Below are 19,257 nucleotides of genomic sequence, written 5' to 3' on the forward strand. Positions count from 1 at the left end.
CCATGTCTTTAACAAGAAAAACATGCTCTGTAAAGATATCTGCAAGCCTCTTCATCCCAGAGTACTCTTGCTCCACAGGCAGCGTTCCTGCTCGACAGCTCAAACATGGCTGCCTTCTTCAGTGTCCACTTGACCTATGGAAATATTTTTGCCACACCAAGCATTGGGAAGTACGGGCTTCCCCCTCTCTTTATTATGCCATCATTTCCAATTCTGGTTTTTTTTTCACGCCTAGATAGGCATAGAAAGCAAATAAAGCATTCAGCTGCATAAGCAGAGTCCAAGTTGATAATTAGGTATGATCCCCATCTACATTGGACTCAGACTCTATGAGCGATGATCTTGGAGCTCCCCTCACTTGCTTGGAGCAGAAAGATTGAAGCAGAAGAAGCCATCACACTCTCCCCCTGGGCCATGGATTCAGCGTGACTATGTTTCTCTCCCAAATCTTCTCCAAAGAATTTTAGAATAAGTGGGGTTGGTGGAGTAATGAAGGAAGGGCTAGCTTTCCTACATCTTTTGTAAACCCTTTTGAGATAAGTCTTGTTACTTCCATCTCTTAGAATGAGAGGAACTTAGTACTTATTGTTTTCAGCTGAAGTCTCAGTCAAACTTCTAAGATAACAGAGTCCAATATACTTGTGACCGTAATAATGGAGCTTCAGGATAACTCGTAAATTAAGTAAGAGTAAGTATAGGAGGAAACAGCTGATCAGAAATGCTCTCAAACGCTCCAACATAATTTAGTCAAATTAAGTATTTTTTTCATCTTTTTTTTTAATTGCAGTAACATTCGATTATAACATTATATAGCTTTCGGATGTACATCATAATATATTTCAAATTCTGTTTAGATTACATCATGTTCACCACCCAAAAACTAATTATAGTCCATCCCCTCACATGTGAGCCTAATTACCCTTTTTGCCCCCCCCCCACCTTGGTAACCACCAATCCGTTCTCCATTGCTATGTGTGTGTTTGTTGTTGTTGTTATCTTCTACTTATGAGTGAGATCATAGGGTATTTAACTTTCTCCCTCTAACTTATTTCACTCAGCATAATATCCTCAAGGTCCATCCATGTTGTCACAGATGGCCGGATTTCATCATTTCTTACAGCTGAGTAGTATTCCATTGTGTATAAAACCACATCTTCTTTATCCATTCATCCCTTGATGGGCACCTAGGTTACTTCCAAGTCTTGGCTATTGTGAATAATGCTGCAATGAACATAGGGGTGCAGGTATCTTTATGCCTTTGTGTTATCAAGTTCTTTGGATAAATACCCAGCAGTGGGATAGCTGGATCATATGGTAGATCTTTTCTTAATTTTCTGAGGATACTCCATACTGCTTTCCATAGTGGCTGTACCAGTTTGCACTCCCATCAGCAGTGTACAGGGGTTCCCTTCTCTCCACATCCTCTCCAACACTTGTTGTTTCCTGTCTTGTTAATTATAGCCATTCTGACTGGCAGGAGACAATACCTCATTGTAGTTTTGATTTTCATTTCCCTGATAGCTAATGATGTTGAGCATCTTTTCATATGCCTGTTGGCCATCCGTATATCTTCTTTGTAAAAATCTCTGTTCAGATCTTTTGCCCATTTTTAAATTGGGTTGTTGGGTTTTTTGTTGTTGAGCCATATGGGTTCTTTGTATATTTTGGATATTAACCCCTTGTCTGATATATGGTTTGCAAATGTCTTCTCCTAATTGTTAGGTTGTCTTTTCACTTTGTTGATGGTTTCCTTTGCTGTGCAGAAGCTTTTTAGTTTGATGTAGTCCCATTTGTTCAATTTTTCTTTTGTTTCCCTTGCCTGGTCAGACATGGTACTTGAAAATAGGCTGCTCAGACCGATGTCAAAGAGCGTACTGCCTATGTTTTCTTCTAGAAGTTTCATGGTTTGGAGTCTTACATCCAAGTTTTTAATCCGTTTTGAGTTGATTTTTGTGCAGGGTGTAAGGGAATGGTATACTTTCGTTCTTTTGCATGTGGCTGTCCAGTTTTCCCAACGCCATTTATTGAAGAGACTCTCCTTGGCTCTTGGCTCTTGGCTCCCTTGTCAAATATTAGCTGTCCATAAATGTGTGGGTTGATTTCTGGCCTCTCAATTCTGTTCCATTGATCTGTGTGTCTGTTTTTGTGCCAGTACCACACTGTTTTGGTTACTATGGCTTTGTAGTATATTTTGAAATCAGGGAGTGTGATACCTCCAGCTTTGTTCTTTTTTCTCAGGAATCCTTTGGCTATTCAGGGACTTTTGTTCTTCCATATAAATTTTAGGATTCTTTGTGCTATTTCTGTGAAAAATGTTGGAACTTTGATAGGGATTGCATTGAATCTATAGATTGCTTTAGGAAGTATGGACATTTTAACGATGTTAATTCTTCCAATCCAAGAGCATGGAATATCTTTCCATTTCGTTGTATCTTCTTCGATTTCTTTCAACAATGTTTTATAGTTTTTGGTGTACAGATCTTTCACCTCTTTGGTTGAGTTTATTCCTAGGTATTTTATTCTTTTTGTTGCAGTTGTAAATGGGATTGTATTCTTAATTTCTCTTTCTGCTACTTCGTTGTCAGTGTATAAAAATGCAACCGATTTTTGTATGTTGATTTTGTATCCCATGACTTGACTGTATTCCTTTATTATCTCTAAAAGTTTTTTAGTGGAATCTTTAGTGTTTTATAGTGATAAAATCATGTTGTCTGTAAAGAGTGACAGTTTCACTTCTTCTTTTCCAATGTGGATCCCTTTTATTTCTTTTTCTTGCCTGATTGCTCTGACTAGGACTTCCAATACAATGTTAAATAAGAGTGGTGACAGTGGGCATCCTTGTCTGGTTCCTGTTCTTTAAGGGATAGCTTTCAGTTTTTCTCCATTGAGAATGGTATTTGCTGTGAGTTTGTCATATGTGGCCTTTATTATGTTGAGATCCTTTCCTTCTATACTCATTTTATTTAGAGTTTTTATCATAAATGGATGCTGTATCTTGTCAGATGCTTTCTCTGCATCTATTGACATGATCATGTGATTTTTATTCTTCATTTTGTTTAGATAGACTTGTAGATGTTGAACCATTCCTGCATCCCTGGAATGAAACCCGCTTGATCATGATGTATGATATTTTTAATGTATTGTTGTATGTGATTTGCTAGTATTTTGTTGAGGATTTTTGCATCAATGTTCGTCAGTGAGATTGGCCTGTAATTTCCTTTTTTTGTGTTGTCCTTGTCTGGTTTTGGTATCCGGATAATGTTGGCTTCCTAGAAGGAGTTAGGAAGCCTCCCCTCCTCTTCAATTTTTGGAAGAGTTTGAGAAGGATAGGTATTAAGCCTTCTTTGAATGTTTGGTAGAATTCACCAGGGAAGCCATCTGATCCTGGACTTTTATTTTTTGGGAGGTTTTTGATTGCTGTTTTGATCTCCTTACTGTTGATTGCTCTATTTAAATTTTCTACTACTTCTTGGTCCAGTTTTGGAAGATTGTATGTTTCTAAGAATTTATCCACTTCTTCCAGATTATCCAATTTGTTGGCATATAGCTTTTCATAGTATTCTCTTATTATCTTTTGTATTTCTGAGGTGTCCATTGTAATCTCTCCTCTGTCATTTCTGATTATATTTGAGCCTTCTCTCTTTTTCTCTTGGTGAGTCTAGCTAAGGGTTTGTCATTTTTGTTTATCTTTTCAAAGAAACAGCTCTTGGTTTCATTATTTTTTCTATTTTTTTTTTTTAGTCTCTATTTCATTTACTTCTGCCCTGATTTTTATTATTTCCTTCCTTGTGCTGATTTTGGGCTTTGTTGTTCTTTTTCCAGTTCCTTTACGTGCACTGTTAGATTGTCTATTTGGGATTTTTGTTCTTTGTTGAGGTAGGCCTGAATTGCTATGAACTTCCCCCGTAGAACCGCTTTTGCTGTATCCCACAGATTTTGGCATGTCGTATTTTCATTTTTCTCCAGGAGTTTTTTGATTTCTCCTTTGATTTCTTCATTGACCCAATTGTTATTCAGTAGCATTTTGTTTAATCTCCACATTTTTATGGCTTTTCTTGTTTTCTCCCTGTAGTTGATTTCTATTTTCATACCTTTGTGGTCAGAAAAGATGCATGGTATTATTTTGATCTTCTTAAATTTATTGAGACTTGCTTTGTGTCCTAATATGTGATCAGTCCTGGAGAATGTTCCATGGGCATTTGAAAAGAATGTGTATTCTGTGGTTTTTGGATGGAATGTTCTGTATATATCTGCTAAGTCCGTTTGGTCTAATGTGTCCTTTAAGGCCAGTGTTTCCTTATTGATCTTCTGTTTGGATGGTCTATCCATTGGTGTAAATGGAGTGTTAAAGTCCCCTACTATTATTGTGTTACTGTCTATTTCTCCTTTTATGTCTGTTCATAATTGTTTTATATATTTAGGGTCTCCTATGTTGGGTGCATAGATATTTACAAGTGTTATTTTTCTTGTTGGATTGTTCTCTTTATCATTATGTAGTGCCCATCTTTGTCTCTTGTTACAGTTTTTGTTTTAAAGTCTATTTTTTCTGATATAAGTATTGCTACCCCCGCTTTCCGCATGGAATAGCTTTTTCCATCCTTTCACTTTCAGTTTGTGAGTGTCTTTAGGTCTGAAGTGTGTCTCTTGTATGCAGCATATACATGGGTCTTGTTTTTTTATCCAATAGGCCACCCTATGGCATTTGATTGGAGCATATAGTCCATTGATGTTTAAAGATTCTATTGATAAATATGTATTTATTGCCATTTTGTTAGATTTTTTTTTCTGGGTGTTTTAGTAGTTCTTCTCTGTTCCTGTCTTTTCTCTTGCTGTCTTCCCTTGTGGTTTGATGGCTATCTTTATTAATATGTTTGATTTCTTTTGTCTTACTTTTTTGCTTGCTTATTATATGTTTCTGATTTGTGATTACCATGAGTATCCTATTTAATATTCTATGTATATAGCAGTCTATATTGAGTTGATAGACTCTTTAGCTTGACCTCTCTCTAAAAGCTCTACTTTTTCATTCCCCTCCTCCCACATTTTATGTTTTTCAAATCATATATAGTCTCCTGTTTAGTGTGTGTCCATCCATTACCCTCTTATCATTGAAATAGGTGATTTTAGCAGATTTGTCTTTTAACCTCCATATTATCTTCACAGGTAGTTAATCTGCTAGCTTTACTATATTTTTACCTTTACAAGTGATTTTATTGCCTTTTTTTGTTGTTTTGTTTTTTTGATAATAATTTTTTTTAATCTCTATTTGTGGTCATTGCTTTCCCAATTAAATGAGTCCCTTCAGCATTTCTTGTAGAACTGGTTTCTTGGTGATAAACTCCTTTAAGTTTTGCTTGTCTGGGAAGCTCTTTATCTCTCCTTCCAATCTAAATGACAGCCTTGATGGATAGAGTATTCTTGGCTGTAGGTTTTTTTCTTTTTAGCACTTTAAATACGTCGTGCCATTCTCTTCTCGCCTGTAGGGTCTCGGCTGAGAAGTCCGCTGATAGCCTTATGGGCTTCCCTTTATATGTCACTTGTGGCCTTTCTCTTGCTGCTTTTAGGATTCTCTCTTTATCTTTAATTTTGGACATTTTAACCTCACTCCTCCAGGGAAGCCTGCATGCCTTAGGGTGGCTCCCACCTGGCCAGCTGAGAAGCTCCGCTGCTCCCAAAGGTGGCTTTTTTCCTCTCCAGCAGGAATTTCTGCCTCTTCCACCTTAGTCAAGACTGTCCCTTGTTGTGGGGGTTCTTTTTATCCAGTTTTCAGTTTTCTCTCCAGGGTAATTTGTCCAAAAATAGTTGTAACCTGGTTGCGTTCGTGGGAGGAGATGAGTTCAGAGTCTGCGTACACTGCCACCTTGACGAGATCAAATTAAGTATTCTTATTACTTGGTGCTTGAACAGATTAAAGCCTCTTAATAGGTGACAAAGAAAAACTAAAAGGAAGCAGCTGTATCAATTGCCCGCCCAGAGAACTTGAGGCTCCAGAAAGTAGAACTCTTTGGGCAGGACAATCTGTGCAGAGAGGTGTGACTGTCAAATAATATAGATTATTGGCCTCTCTTGGGTCTTCACTTTAGCTTCTGAAGAGCCACAGAAAGTAGAATTTGCTTCTAAAACATTTCTTATAGGACTTCCACCCCCCAGCCAGTGTTCATGAGAAAAATACTTACTCCTTATAGCTCTATGTTGCGCATGGTAGTGGCATTCAGGTGAGGCAAATTAATACTCTCCTCTGAGAAGAAACTTCAAAAATTTGTAGTTGCTTTCTTTTATTTGCATCAGAATTTGGCACATAGTTTTCTTTAGTTCATGTACTACTAAAATTCCTGAAAGAAATGAGGCTTAATTTTAACATTGGCTAAAATTTGCATTACTTAGGGAAAAGAAAGTAAAACAGTGCTGAAAATCAAAGCATTTTAGAAGTCCAGATTTCACTGACAAGTACTTAATAAACAAAAAGTTAGTAAGTGTACCATTTACTACAAGATGATCATAAACAATGTTCCAATTTTTTAAAGTCAACCATCTGACATCTGTGCTTTTTCCCTTATTTTCTAGAAATATTAATGAATAGAATTTAAACAACTCCTAGGTAATTTGTCTTCACAAAGGGCCTGAAGTTTTCTTCCTAAATTGAAGCAGAACAGGCACGAATTTGCAATTCTTGAGAAAATCCACACTCCAGACTTCTGAGAAGCCAAATATCTCTCAAAATCCCAACCGACTAAAACAAATCCCTTTTTTTTGGCATAGGGCCAATGAAAGGATAAATTTTACAGTGTTAAGCCTGAATCTGTTGAGTAATTTAAAAAAAAAAAAAAGAGCCCCCTGATGCCTGGCACATAGTAGGCAGCCAAGGAATATTTATTACATAATTGGATAAAAACAAAGGTTTGTGAAAGGTGCTAAGAAGTCAAAGTACATCTTTTGCACACTCATGCTTTCTAATACCATAAGACTTACGTCACTCTTGCACCACCCTACAAAGGATTCCACAGCAAAGAGATACCCAATGAAAACCTCCTTCTAAGACCTCCACCCAATTGGTCCTCCACAATCATATTTCAGGCATCAAAATTCTCTTTTTCCTCTTTTCCACCAAAAAACACAAAAGCAAAATAAAACAATAACACACTCATAAAAGAGGAAACAAAGAAAATAACGACAAAATTTCTCCCATTTCCAATCCTAGGTCCCACAGATACTGCAGAAGAGTTATTTTTATGGCCTTGAACTAACCCATGGCCATGAAAACCCTGTGAATAGCAGCAGAACATTATCTAATAATAGTGCCAGAAGGTGAGAGGATGGCTCAGAAAGACCAGGCAGGGTTCCGCTCTGCTCTACAAAGGGTCAGTAGAGGTAGAATCAACTTAATGGCACTAACAACAAGAAATGTAACTCATGCTATATTGTGAATTAACTTTCTCAGGACCGAGCCTTGATTTTAACAAACTTTTTTGTAATCCATATGTATATATATTTTTTTAATTTGTGGAGTGACCAAGAGGGGAGTTGCAGTCAGTGTAGGATAGGGAATTTTGGACAGAAGCACTTTTCTGACATTCTTTACTTCATACAATGTAGATTTGTTTTTCTTCTTTCTTTGGCTGAAAAATGTTTTATCCTTGCATTCTACTAGATTTTTTTGTCATTTGGTTGCATTATTCCTGTAGTGAGAGACTATGTGTATAGTTTAATTCTTCAAAATATTATGTGCTTAATAAGTATTTGCTGCTGGCTAGAAAGCTTAACTGTAAGGGAAATATATCTTTATAATGATTTTCTCAGAAGGTCCTAATTTAAGAGTGAAAACACCCACATTTCTAATTCATTTGCAATCCTAAGCTTACCTATCATCTCTTAAATGAAATAAAAATGATTATCTTTTATAGTGAGTTTAATAAGTATAGTAAGGCTATAAAGCTTCTTTAATTAATGATTATTTGTTAAAAGTGATTGGGGTTATTTGTCTAAATTTTTCTCTATTTTTAAGCCTGCATTTATATTGAAGTACATTTATTTTGGTTCAAATTCCCAGTTTTTATTTCACATGAATAAGTTATTCTTCCACAGTTTCTTTGGCACACAGCACTCTGATTTAAGTGTTTGTAACATTGGGGCACAAGGGTTAATACATTATTTAAAAATAGAAATGTGAGGAATAATCAATTTACTGTGGAGACAGCTTTCCATTGCCAAGAAAAATCATTAAACTTTTAATTTTATGTTGCAGAGCACTTTGAGGAAATAATAATTTATTTTCACGTATGTTCATTTTTTTGCTTAATTTTCTCTGAAAACCAAATTAAAAGTTTTTTCATCATGTTTTCCTTGGTAACCATTACTAGGATTTGATTTTCTACTTTTATATTTTTGCTGTTGATTGCCAGTCCTTTATTGTCTTCCTAACTCTCCTCATATTTGCTATTTCTGTCTAGCTATATGATTCCTCTTATTGCTGAGTGGATTAGCTAAAGACATGAAAGAACATTTTAAAACAACAGTTGAGCAGTATTCTGGAACAACAACAAAAATCCGATTATGGTTCAGGACTTCCTACCAATTCCATTCAATGAGGCAGCACAGGTCAAGTGGGCAGAGTGTCCTAGAAAACCCCAGGCCTGGCATCCCATCAGCTTCTGCCTAACAAGATGTTTAGAAATAGAAGGCAATTTATGCCTGAGTCGTTGAAAGAATTCTGCAAGTTTGGATTGACATCAGGTCTTTTCACTCCCTGAAATAATCAAAGAATCTGAGTAAATCAGTCTCTCTCATTGACTGCCAGGCCAGGCAAAGAACCAATCCACCTGAGGTCAACTCTGCCATCATCTCTTAGGCTGCTTCATTCCTTTCAACTGATAGAATCTCATGAATAGAAAAAGTTAGATTTCTAAAAATAATTTTGAGGCTAGTTATGTGGTTTAACATTATGCTTTATTATATCATATTCAATTATATTAAAATTCTACAGATGTGAACAGAAGAGTAGGCTGTTTTCGCCTTTAGCCAGATAAAGGACCTGATTTAAACAATGCCTAAGTAGGCAATTACTACATGCTGTGATTGGAAGGTTTCTCCGGCTGCCTGTAACAATGGTGAAATTTTATCATTAGCGATCCATTTCTCGGGAGAAACTGGGGTAGGCTACAGACCTTCTCTTCTACAATATAGAGAGCTCTGATTAAAGCTGTGAGCACTGTTATCTGAATTATTATGTGATGCAACTTCTAGTTGAAGTTTTGACTGAAAAAAAAGGAAACTGTTTGAGTTAAAGTACAGGGCAAGGTCTTGGTCACTGATTTGGATCAAGTATTTTAATAGAAATAGATTAAAGGTTGCTCCAAATAGTGTTCCATTCTATTCTGACACTTTTAATGCAAAAAAAATATAACAGGAAGATCTGTTCTCCAAAGGATATATCTCTGAGTGGTAGTGACCTTTTTTTTTTTTTTGAGTTTCTTTTGTAAATCCAATTTTTGTCTTTGACTTCTTGAACTCTTCTCTGCTTTCTCCATTAAAAAGCCTTGTTACACCATTCATCCAGTCATAAACAAAACTATTGGCCTTTTTTCTAGGAACTGATATTGAGCAATGAACAAGACAACCATAATCTCTAATCTCATTAGAGTTTATAGTCTGAAGTAGAGGGAGACAATTAATGGGAAATTATAATATGGTGGGATACATGCTAACCCAGAAATAGAAAGTACAAGAGAGAGCATAGGGTGTCAGGGACAGCCACCTGGAGAGGGAGATGTCCACATTTCCGAGGTAAGACTCAAAGGATAAATGTAAATTAGCCAGTAAAAGTAAGTTGAGGATGGGATTATTCTAGGAAAAGTGAACAGCATGTTTAAGGCCAAGTATCAAGAGGGACATAGTGTACTCTGGGACAGGAAAAATAAAATTCCTCTATCGCTTGTGCAAGGTGTAGAAGACACCAGCAGGGACTATGAAGGGACTTTTAAGCCATATTGATGAGTTTGAATTTTATCCTAAGGAAATAAAGAATCACTAGAGGATTTTAAGCAGAGAACCATCATTTCATTTTAGTAAGAACACTGTAGCTACTTTGCAGATGGGTAGTGGCAGGGTAGGATACCAGCCAAGAATCTAGTACCATATTTGAGGCAAGAGATGGTATTGACCTCAACTAGGATAATGATGGTGGGGAAAGGGATAAAAGGATAGAATCAAGAAATATTAGGGGGGCCGGCCCAGTAGCATAGTCCTTAAGTTTGAGTGCTCTGCTTTGGCAGCCCGGGGATCACAGGTTTGGATCCCAGGTATGGACCTAGCACCACTCCTCAAGACATGCTGTGGTGGCATCCCACATAAAGTAGAACAAGATTGACACAGATGTTAGCTCAGCAGAAATTGTTCCTCAAGCAGAAAGAGAAAGATTGGCAACAGATGTTAGCTTAGGGCCAATCTTCCTCACAAAATATTTTAAAGAAAGAAAGAAGTGTTAGGAGGTAGAAGAAAGGATTCGTGATTGGTTGAGTGATTAAATGTAAAATGGTGGACATGATAGAGGAAGAAGAAATATCCAGAATTATGCCTAATAAAGGCAATGATTAATTATAAATCACTGAAATAGGAAAAAGAATACAGAGAAAGAGAAAAAGCAAATTGGGAAAGTGGGAAGTAGATGAGAAGGGGACACACAATGGGTCCGTAATTGGTCTGTTGTTGTTTTGGTGGCTGTAGGACCTCTAAGTGGAAATGTCAAGTAGGGCAATATATAATCAAGTGTGGAGATCAAGGAGGAAATCTGGACTGGAGATGGAGAGTTGAGAGTTGTGAGTATATGAAGTTTATTGAATCTGAGAGTATGAGTAGAATGAGAAAGAAGGAAAGCCTAGGACAAAATCCTAAAAAAGATTTATGGTACAGGTAGAAATAATGAGAACGCCCTCCCCACTCCTGCAGCGTCACAAGACTTCCAGCTCCTTTTCCCTTGGTCCAGAGGCCTTTAGCCTTATTCTTGCTTTAGTAACATTGTGTTCCAAGTTGACTTCATTACAGAGTAGTGACATCTCCAATATCTTGTAAGCTTAAGAGCCAACATTTATATTCTTTATGTAGTATCTAATATTCTTTATATCATATAAAAAGCAGGATCATTTTTAAACCACCAGTCATGGTCTTTGGGAAGGATAGTTCTTTTGTACCAGATAATCATGTCTACCTATTGTATAATAAAGAAAAATACTTTATTTGATGCGTAACTTAAGGAATTCTCAATAAGTTGCCTGTCCCATTCCTTACTTTTATAATTACTCTTTTAAAGGTGAACAGATCCTTGAAGGGAGTCTCTGCAATCTGTTAAGCATGCTATTTATACTTGAAAAGTGTTAAATTATCCTAATCATACTTATAGTAACAATCAAGATTCATTGCAGCTATATTAGGATTACTTATTATTTGTTCTACTTCAGCAGTAACGCAAATCCAATTGTACAAGCAATTTCCATAATCCAAATGGTGGAAGAAAGTAGGGGAAAAAAAGACCATGCAAAACTGGTTGAAATAGTATTCAAAATAAATCCTTAACCAGATGGTTATCTAAAATTCTCTTTGAAAAGGAGCTGGTTCTGAACAGATTGTATATGTGTCTCACTAGTGGAAGTGGATTATCTATCTTGAATTGGATTGTGATGACGATGACCCTATTCTAAGTAAACCAAATCTCTTGAACTATATAATGAGATCAAGAGGAACATTCGGCCTGAGAACAACAGATTGCAATGACTGAAATGATTTCACCAATGTTTTTTTCAGCCTCTTTCCTTGATGTGCATAGTATTGTGGTTTTGGCCTGCAGAAATTTTGGATCCTTTAGTTCTGTGTGCTAATTCTTTTTTCTTATTTTTATTTTTTTAAGTAGAACTGAATGAGTGGCAGGAAGCTGCGAAATCTATCTTACAGAAAGGTGATTGCGGACGAATCTGGAATCTTTATTTACTTTGCAGCAGGATTGCAAAAAAACTATAATGAGCAAACATTTAACTGATTCATTCTTATTTTTTCTTTTCTTTAGGCTGTGAGGAGGCAAAAGTTGCTTGAACAGAGTATCCAGTCTGCCCAGGAAATCGAAAAATCCTTACACTTAATTCAGGAGTCCCTCTCATCCATTGACAAGCAGTTGACAGCTTATATTGCCGACAAAGTGGATGCAGCTCAAATGCCTCAGGAAGCCCAGGCAAGTAGAACTAGGATTGAGCTTCTGCTCTTTTGTTTTAATTATCTGAGCAAGAATGCTGAGTTTCTAACTTACAATTTATTTAACTAGCTGTACAGAGAGTTATTTGGTTGACTAATTTGAATATTTGGAGATAAGCAGCAAAAAGAACTCTAGATTAGTACTAAGATTTATTTTTGAAAGTATGTAATGGGGGAATTTGAAATAGAGACACTTAAAAGACAGGGGCGCTGTCACACCGAAGTCTGTGTTTATCAGTATTTTCAGACTATTCTTAAGCTAGAAGGAAACCATAGCAATGTAAATTGTAAAAAAAAAGTATTTTTAGTGGTACTATTAAAAATGCAGTCTCAAACATTTTATTATCAATTCATCTTTGTTATCTTGGAATCACAAGTCATATGATCTCTATATTGTTCTACATTTAATATGTTGCAAGTAATTAACAAGAAATTAGAGATATAAACTTACATTTTATTACTAATAGTCATGCTATATATACTCACATGTACTCACACACACACACATTCAACTCTATTCAGTCTTAATTATGAAATGTGGTAAACTAGTTTTTCTAGGATAAATCTAAGTTGACTTTATACTGAGTAAGTTTAGGCTATATCTAAATTAACTTTCACCTGGGAAGTATTTTTTAAATGCTTTATTTCTATTTTAAATAACATTTAAATATACATAAAGTATCATAGGTATTATTTATTTAAATGTCTTTAGGATTTTCTGATAGTAAAGTACTGTGGCAACTTTTCAAATCTTCTGTGCATAGTATGAACCCAGTGACTTAGACCAATGTGCTATGATGTGAGGGGCATTAGAAGATTATCTACCCAGCCCAGAGGCGCTGTCTTCAGTAATTGGTGGAGATATCTGAATGTTTTTACTTTAAAATCAATTTTGGGGTAAAATATTGGATGTATCATCCATGGTTACGATGTAATTATAGTGCAGTGAATGACAGATAAATTGGTGTCCAGAGCATCAGTGTACACAATAGCACAGGTTAGTTTACCATATTGTCTGAGTTTGACCAAAAAAGTCCCTGAGAATGTGAGACAGAGTACAGATAGTTTTGATAGGCTTAGAAAGCCCAGAGCGGAGGGGCTTCTCATTGACCATTGCAATAGGGGATCAAGAAAGTGAAGTTTGGGAAGAATCCTGATCATAAAATCTTCAATAGCTTTTCACTGGGACAATGGTAAATACTCTGGTAACTGGGGGGATAGTAGCAAACACACTTGAGGATTTTAACTGCCCAGTATAAGCATTTCTTCAAACTTACATAAGTCTAGTCAAGTTCTCCAGCATTAACTACTCCTAAGACTGTCCCAGTTTGAGTCACATAGAAAATTTTATAGTCAGGCCCTAGAAAAATGCCTGATAGGAATGGGCAGTTGTTACTGAATTGAGAAGACTCACATGACTATAAACTAAGGACAAAGAAGAACTGCTTTCTTTAAATTGAGTGACATGAATTTGGAGGAATGTTTCATTAAAGGCTCATGACTTTCTGAATGTAATTAAGGAAAACTCCAAACAATATAAATATTCAATATTAAAACTGGACATTTGTACTATAAAATGTACAGAGTTATTTTTTGAGGCTTGTAGAACCAAGCTATGAGCAGCAAATTTGAGATAGGCAAAAGCTATTATTGTCTTTGACAAAAATGGAAGCTTTTAGGAAAAAAAAATCTTGTTTAGCTGAAAGGGTTGTGGACCCTGAGTGTTTTTAATTTAGATATGAATGCAGGATTCTACAAACAAATATAACATACAAGTTTCTGATAACATAATAGAAGGTGTTTTGTTTGGTTTTCTCAAGTAAAAAGGCTAGAGTAAAAATACTATTAATTATAGCAGTTCAAATTACTTGCAAATAACAGCACACAGGTAAATTAAGAAATTTCAAATCTACTTGAAAAAAGATATTTTAGAGTACTAATGAGCTCATATCCATTTTCCATTTTCTGTGCCTTTCTGTAGTTGCACCTGCGTTTTCAAGATAATTCTTGACTTTGAATTCCCCAAATGATAATATTTCAGATTGGAAAATGACAGCCACCCAAAAGCTATTGAAACATTCTTCTCCAAGATTTTATTTTAAGATGACAACAAGTGACTTGTTTGCTGGAACAGAGTTATCGAGTACTTAGATTTACTTCAAGGATTGCATTTTCTGAAGCTCAATTTGAAACTCCCTTGAAAGAAACAAGTAGAGAGTAAAGAGGTTGTCTGTGAAGTAAGAACTTAAGCACAGTATGTCAGACAAAGAACCCACTAAGAATGCCACTCATATGACATTTTTCTAAGCATATATAATTGGGGCTAGTTTTTATGCTTTGTATTAATAAAAAGCAATGTGTTTCTTTAAATTTGCATAAAAGTTTATTGCTAATTAAAAGATTAGTAGGCTTAGCTTTCCCTTTTCAGAAATGGAGTATTTAGTTTAATACATCACTGAGGAGCAGGGCAAAATGAATGGCATTGCCATATTTGGTCATCTTCAATGTGTGCTCAGATTTCCTGTCACATACCGGCCATGTAGATTTGTGGATGTCTGACTCCACCGTGTGGTGCACTGGTAGTTTTGCTACTAAATTTAAATTTCTTAATAGAGCCTTCTTTTTCTGCCTTTTAAGATTGTTTGAGAATCTCAGGTGTAAAAAATTCTCAATATTGAGGAAATGTATAGAATGTGTATAACTTTGTGACAGGTATTCTCTTATATGTAAAAGTAGAGTAGATTGAGATACTTCCTTGGATTCCACTTGCATTTATAACTGAAAGGCAGAAATGAGCTTCCCACTGCCTCAGCATGTTAATTGATCAGTTATCTGTCATGATAGAGAATTAGGCCTTCTAATTCTAAATTGGGTTTAAAATATTTTACTTTTTTGTTTAGTGACATGAGTTTACAGGAGTAAAGCTTAATCTTTTAGACAATAAAACTACATACTGCAAGGATATCAGAGCATACATTGACCTGAGTATTTTATTTCAAAAAACGTAACTCTTAACCAAACCAAAATCTTAAATCTTATGACCACAGTATCAGCTTCCCAGTGCCATCCCATATAAAGAGAGATTTTTCTTAAAGTACAAAGTTAAGATGACATCTTATTGATTCAAATAGAATAAAGCAAATGGGGAAAACTCTTCTAGACGTAGAAATCAGAAACTTACGAACTGTTTCAAAAATAGTATGATTAAAATATAAAAACCTATGAGTGTTTCTTTGAAAAAGTTTTACAGAATAAAACTCATCAAATTCTCTAACTGCAAAGAAACACGTGAATGTAGGTGTTTACTCCCTAATTTTCCTGAAGAACATATTGAAACACAGAGATTTAGTTTTAGCATCTAAGGTCTGGAAGCAAAAATCCAAGTACCCAGGCCGCACTCAAGGCCAATCACGTCAGAATCTCTGGGTGGACTCAGTCATCAGAATTTTTAGAAACTCCCCCAAACGATTCTAACATGTAACCAAGGTAGAGAACAACTTTGGATACTTCATTACTGGTAATGGCTGAATTGCTCCAGTCTTTTTTTCACGTTACACTTCGCACAACTCTTTGATAAAGATTCTCACCTATGGCTGTATCAGGATATCAGGATTTCAGTGAGATGGATTTGGGGTGGAGATCAAACTACTGGTGACTTTCTCTCCTATTTCGATTATCCCCTTACTCTTATGAGAAATGGGTAAAGCTAGAAAACATAGATGAGATCTCCCGCATGAAGAAATTAATTTAGACAAATAGAATTTTCAATATGGATGTGTGAAGATGAACTTGGCTTGGTTTTCTTGTTTGCTCCTTTTTTTTTTTTTCTAATTCCACCTATATTAATGTGCCAGTTAGCTTGGATGCGCCTCTAAATCATTGTAGGAGCCATGACAACTATGTCTAATTACAGCCTATATGAATAGTCTGTAATTCTTAAAATTATGAAGATACTTCAATCTGCACTTCTTTTCCTTTTCCAGTAATTTTCTATTTTGAATCTCCAATATGTAAATATGGGCCAACATGGGTACCTGTTGAAATACTCCATATCATTATGTGTTGATGCACATTTTATGGAGGAGAACATGACGCTGTTACTTGGATTGCCACAAGAAGCAGTGTGGGCTTTCCTAGCAGTGATTGCAGTAGCTAAACTCTTCTATTTCTTTTGTCCTGCAAACTCTTGATCCCATCAACCTCAAGTCCCGCAGAGTAGATTTGTGTGCATGAGTAAAGCGAAAAAATAGAGCAATTTAGGAAACAAATAGATTATCATCAATGGAGAGGACCTAATAATCAACATAGAAAAGTGCTCCTGTATTTCACTCATCAAGCTAGGACTTTTGGGTATTCCAGGTCTACTACAGACCAGATTTCTTCCATCTCTTTTTCCAGCTCATTCACAATGTAGCTAAAACTTAGTATCAATAAAGAGAAAAAAGGGATCTTGCTTTTACTAGAGAAATGTTAAGCCTATTGTATTAGCTGCACACCAAAATAATTCATAAGTGAGATATTCTTGTGTTTATTGAAGCTAAATCTTATAACTCACTTTAAATATATTTGGTCATATATAAATGTAAGCATTGCAAACTATCAAAATCAATGGCTTAAAAAATAAAGACCAAAATGCAGGTTTTGGTCTCTCCAGATTAAGCTTGACTTAATTATGGAATAAAAAAGACTTTTAAAATGTAAATAAGCACGTTTGATTGCCAAATGGCTCAGAATGGTCTAACTTTGCAGCCTACTTCACTGATTTATGAGTGTAAACCTACATAGAAAAATTCATTCAGGATTTATGTGATAATGAAATAATTTAACTACAGAAGAAGAAAATGGTGAACTATTACAGAAATTTGGGTCCTAGTGCTAAACCCCATGTAACTGTAAGAGAAATATTTTCTTTTCTTTCTCCCTGGCAACATAGATATCATGATAAACACAATGCAATTAATTTTAAGTCTGCTCTAACATTGAAATACTGCCTCTGTATGTTACTATATAGAACTGATTACTCCCCAATTTAGAATGACTATTATTGTTATTTTGACACCTGTAATAGTGTGGGAAATAACCACAAACAAGAGTTGCAGAAGATGCAAAAGATTAGAAACGTGCCACACATCATTGACTGTACTTGGAAAACCCACACAGTGTCATGTCCTTACAGGATGTATAATGATAAGGAAATGGACATCTTTCACATTACAAACTCAAAAGTCTACATCCTAAGTCTGCAGTTAAATTGTAGCATCCTATTTTCGAAAATCTCTCTACAAGTGCTAAATATAAAGGTGAAACCAGCAACAGCGTAGTATGGTCACAGTGAAGATCTGCAGGACTCTGAATATTTTGAGGCAATTTAGATTCGACCTGTTTTTCCTATTTTCTCTTATACAAATGGATATTTCTTGCAAAAATAGCTGACAGAGAAGTTATACATCTAAAATGCGTACCCAGGTAACACTTGTCATAGCATGCCCTGCTCTGTTTTCTTTTTAGCATTTATGACTGTTTTTCTTACTTATTTTTAATTTTGTTCCCTGTCCGCCTCCATTCCTTACCCACCAAAGGTCAGCTACAAGAAAGCAGGGCTACGGAGCAGGTCCTCAGTAAATATTTGGTGCATTCATTCAATTCCACAAAGATTTGGTCACTAAGTATGTATTGGCCAGACGAATGTGCCAGGAACTGTAAAAAAAAAAAAAAAATAGGCAAAAAAGTAGGCAGGCTAAAAATGGGCCTTGCCATCTTGCCACTCATAAGATAGCAGGAAAATGATGAAATTTAAAGAATTACTGGCCTACCAAGGTTATCGTATCATCAAGAACTGTTTTTAAAATCGAACTGAAAAGTGCTTTATGATATTGTCAAGGTTTGGAGCTTTGGAAAGACTTCCAGAATATTTCAAGTAGTACACAATAGAATTTTTCACGTGAAAAGGAAGGGTTAGTGGAAAGTACATATTCCAGCCTATCCATATATTACATATTTTCAAGGACTGTACTGTGTGAATGGCTACTATTTTCAAGGCATCCGCGTTATTTTATTTGATCATTACAACAAGCTAATGAGGTAGATAAGTCAGATATTTATGTTTAAGCGAATAATTGAACAGGCTAGATTAGTGATTTAGGAGTTACTGCAAATGGACGCACAGAATCAGTTGGGGGAAATAGAAATGTTCTAAAAATCAAATTGGGGCAGTGGTTGCACAATTCTGTAAATTTACTAAGATTCATGGAATTGTAAATTTAAAACAGGTGAATTTTGTGGTATGTAAATTATACATCAATAATGCTAATTTAATAAGAGACTAATAAAGATCGTCTCAAGTAATATATTTTAAAAAAATACTTTCAGGTTACCAGTAACTTTTTCACTTCATTGTTTTGATGTATAGTGAAAGGTGAAATGTGAGGAATTTTGTTAAATAACCTGGACTTAACTTAAATGGTAGATATTGATCGACCATACTAGTGTTCACTATAAGATCTTATGTAGTAATATCATAATGTTTCAATTATTCATCTTCTAGTGCATTTAATAGATTTCACTTCTAAAGCATTTTTACTGAAGCTGGGACTTTGACTCAGATCTGCTTTCTCCATTTTGATGATTAGCTCTCTACCAAGCAAAATTTAAGCTATAACTACCACAATCCCCTAATATTTCTATGCAGTATTCCAAATTTCCCCCCAAAGTTTTGTCTCTCCACTTATCTAATTTTAAAAGTAACCATAGTGCCTATTTGTAATGGACTATTCTATTATCATCACTATTATTTTCATTATCATTCTTATAACTAAGAATAACATCATTTCTCAGGCATAATAAGAGAAATAATTCCACACAAAGTTCACTTTTTTATTTTTAAAAGGTAGTATCATCAAGTTTACTTATAAAAATTTACATGTTTTTCCCTTCTGGAGATTTATGGCCCACTTTTTTTCTTTTCGGAGCTTAGAAGTTTAACCCGAACTTAATAAACCACAGAAATCTGTTTTTCCAGAAATC

At 35.4% G+C, this 19,257-nt stretch overlaps 1 protein-coding gene across 9 annotated transcripts in view; it reads left to right on the top strand.

The window, feature by feature from the left end:
* The window catches only part of DMD (dystrophin), a 2,273,580-nt gene that overhangs the window by 1,058,703 nt on the left and 1,195,620 nt on the right, over window positions 1-19,257 (top strand). For all 9 annotated transcript variants that reach the window (XM_046672830.1, XM_046672828.1, XM_046672833.1 and 6 more), the window contains one exon: window positions 12,053-12,214. In XM_046672830.1, the coding sequence (XP_046528786.1) occupies window positions 12,053-12,214 (162 nt within the window). The remainder of the gene's footprint in view (window positions 1-12,052; window positions 12,215-19,257) is intronic.

Source organism: Equus quagga, chromosome 10 (genome assembly GCF_021613505.1).
Source record: "Equus quagga isolate Etosha38 chromosome 10, UCLA_HA_Equagga_1.0, whole genome shotgun sequence".
Classification (NCBI taxonomy): Eukaryota; Metazoa; Chordata; class Mammalia; order Perissodactyla; family Equidae; genus Equus; species Equus quagga.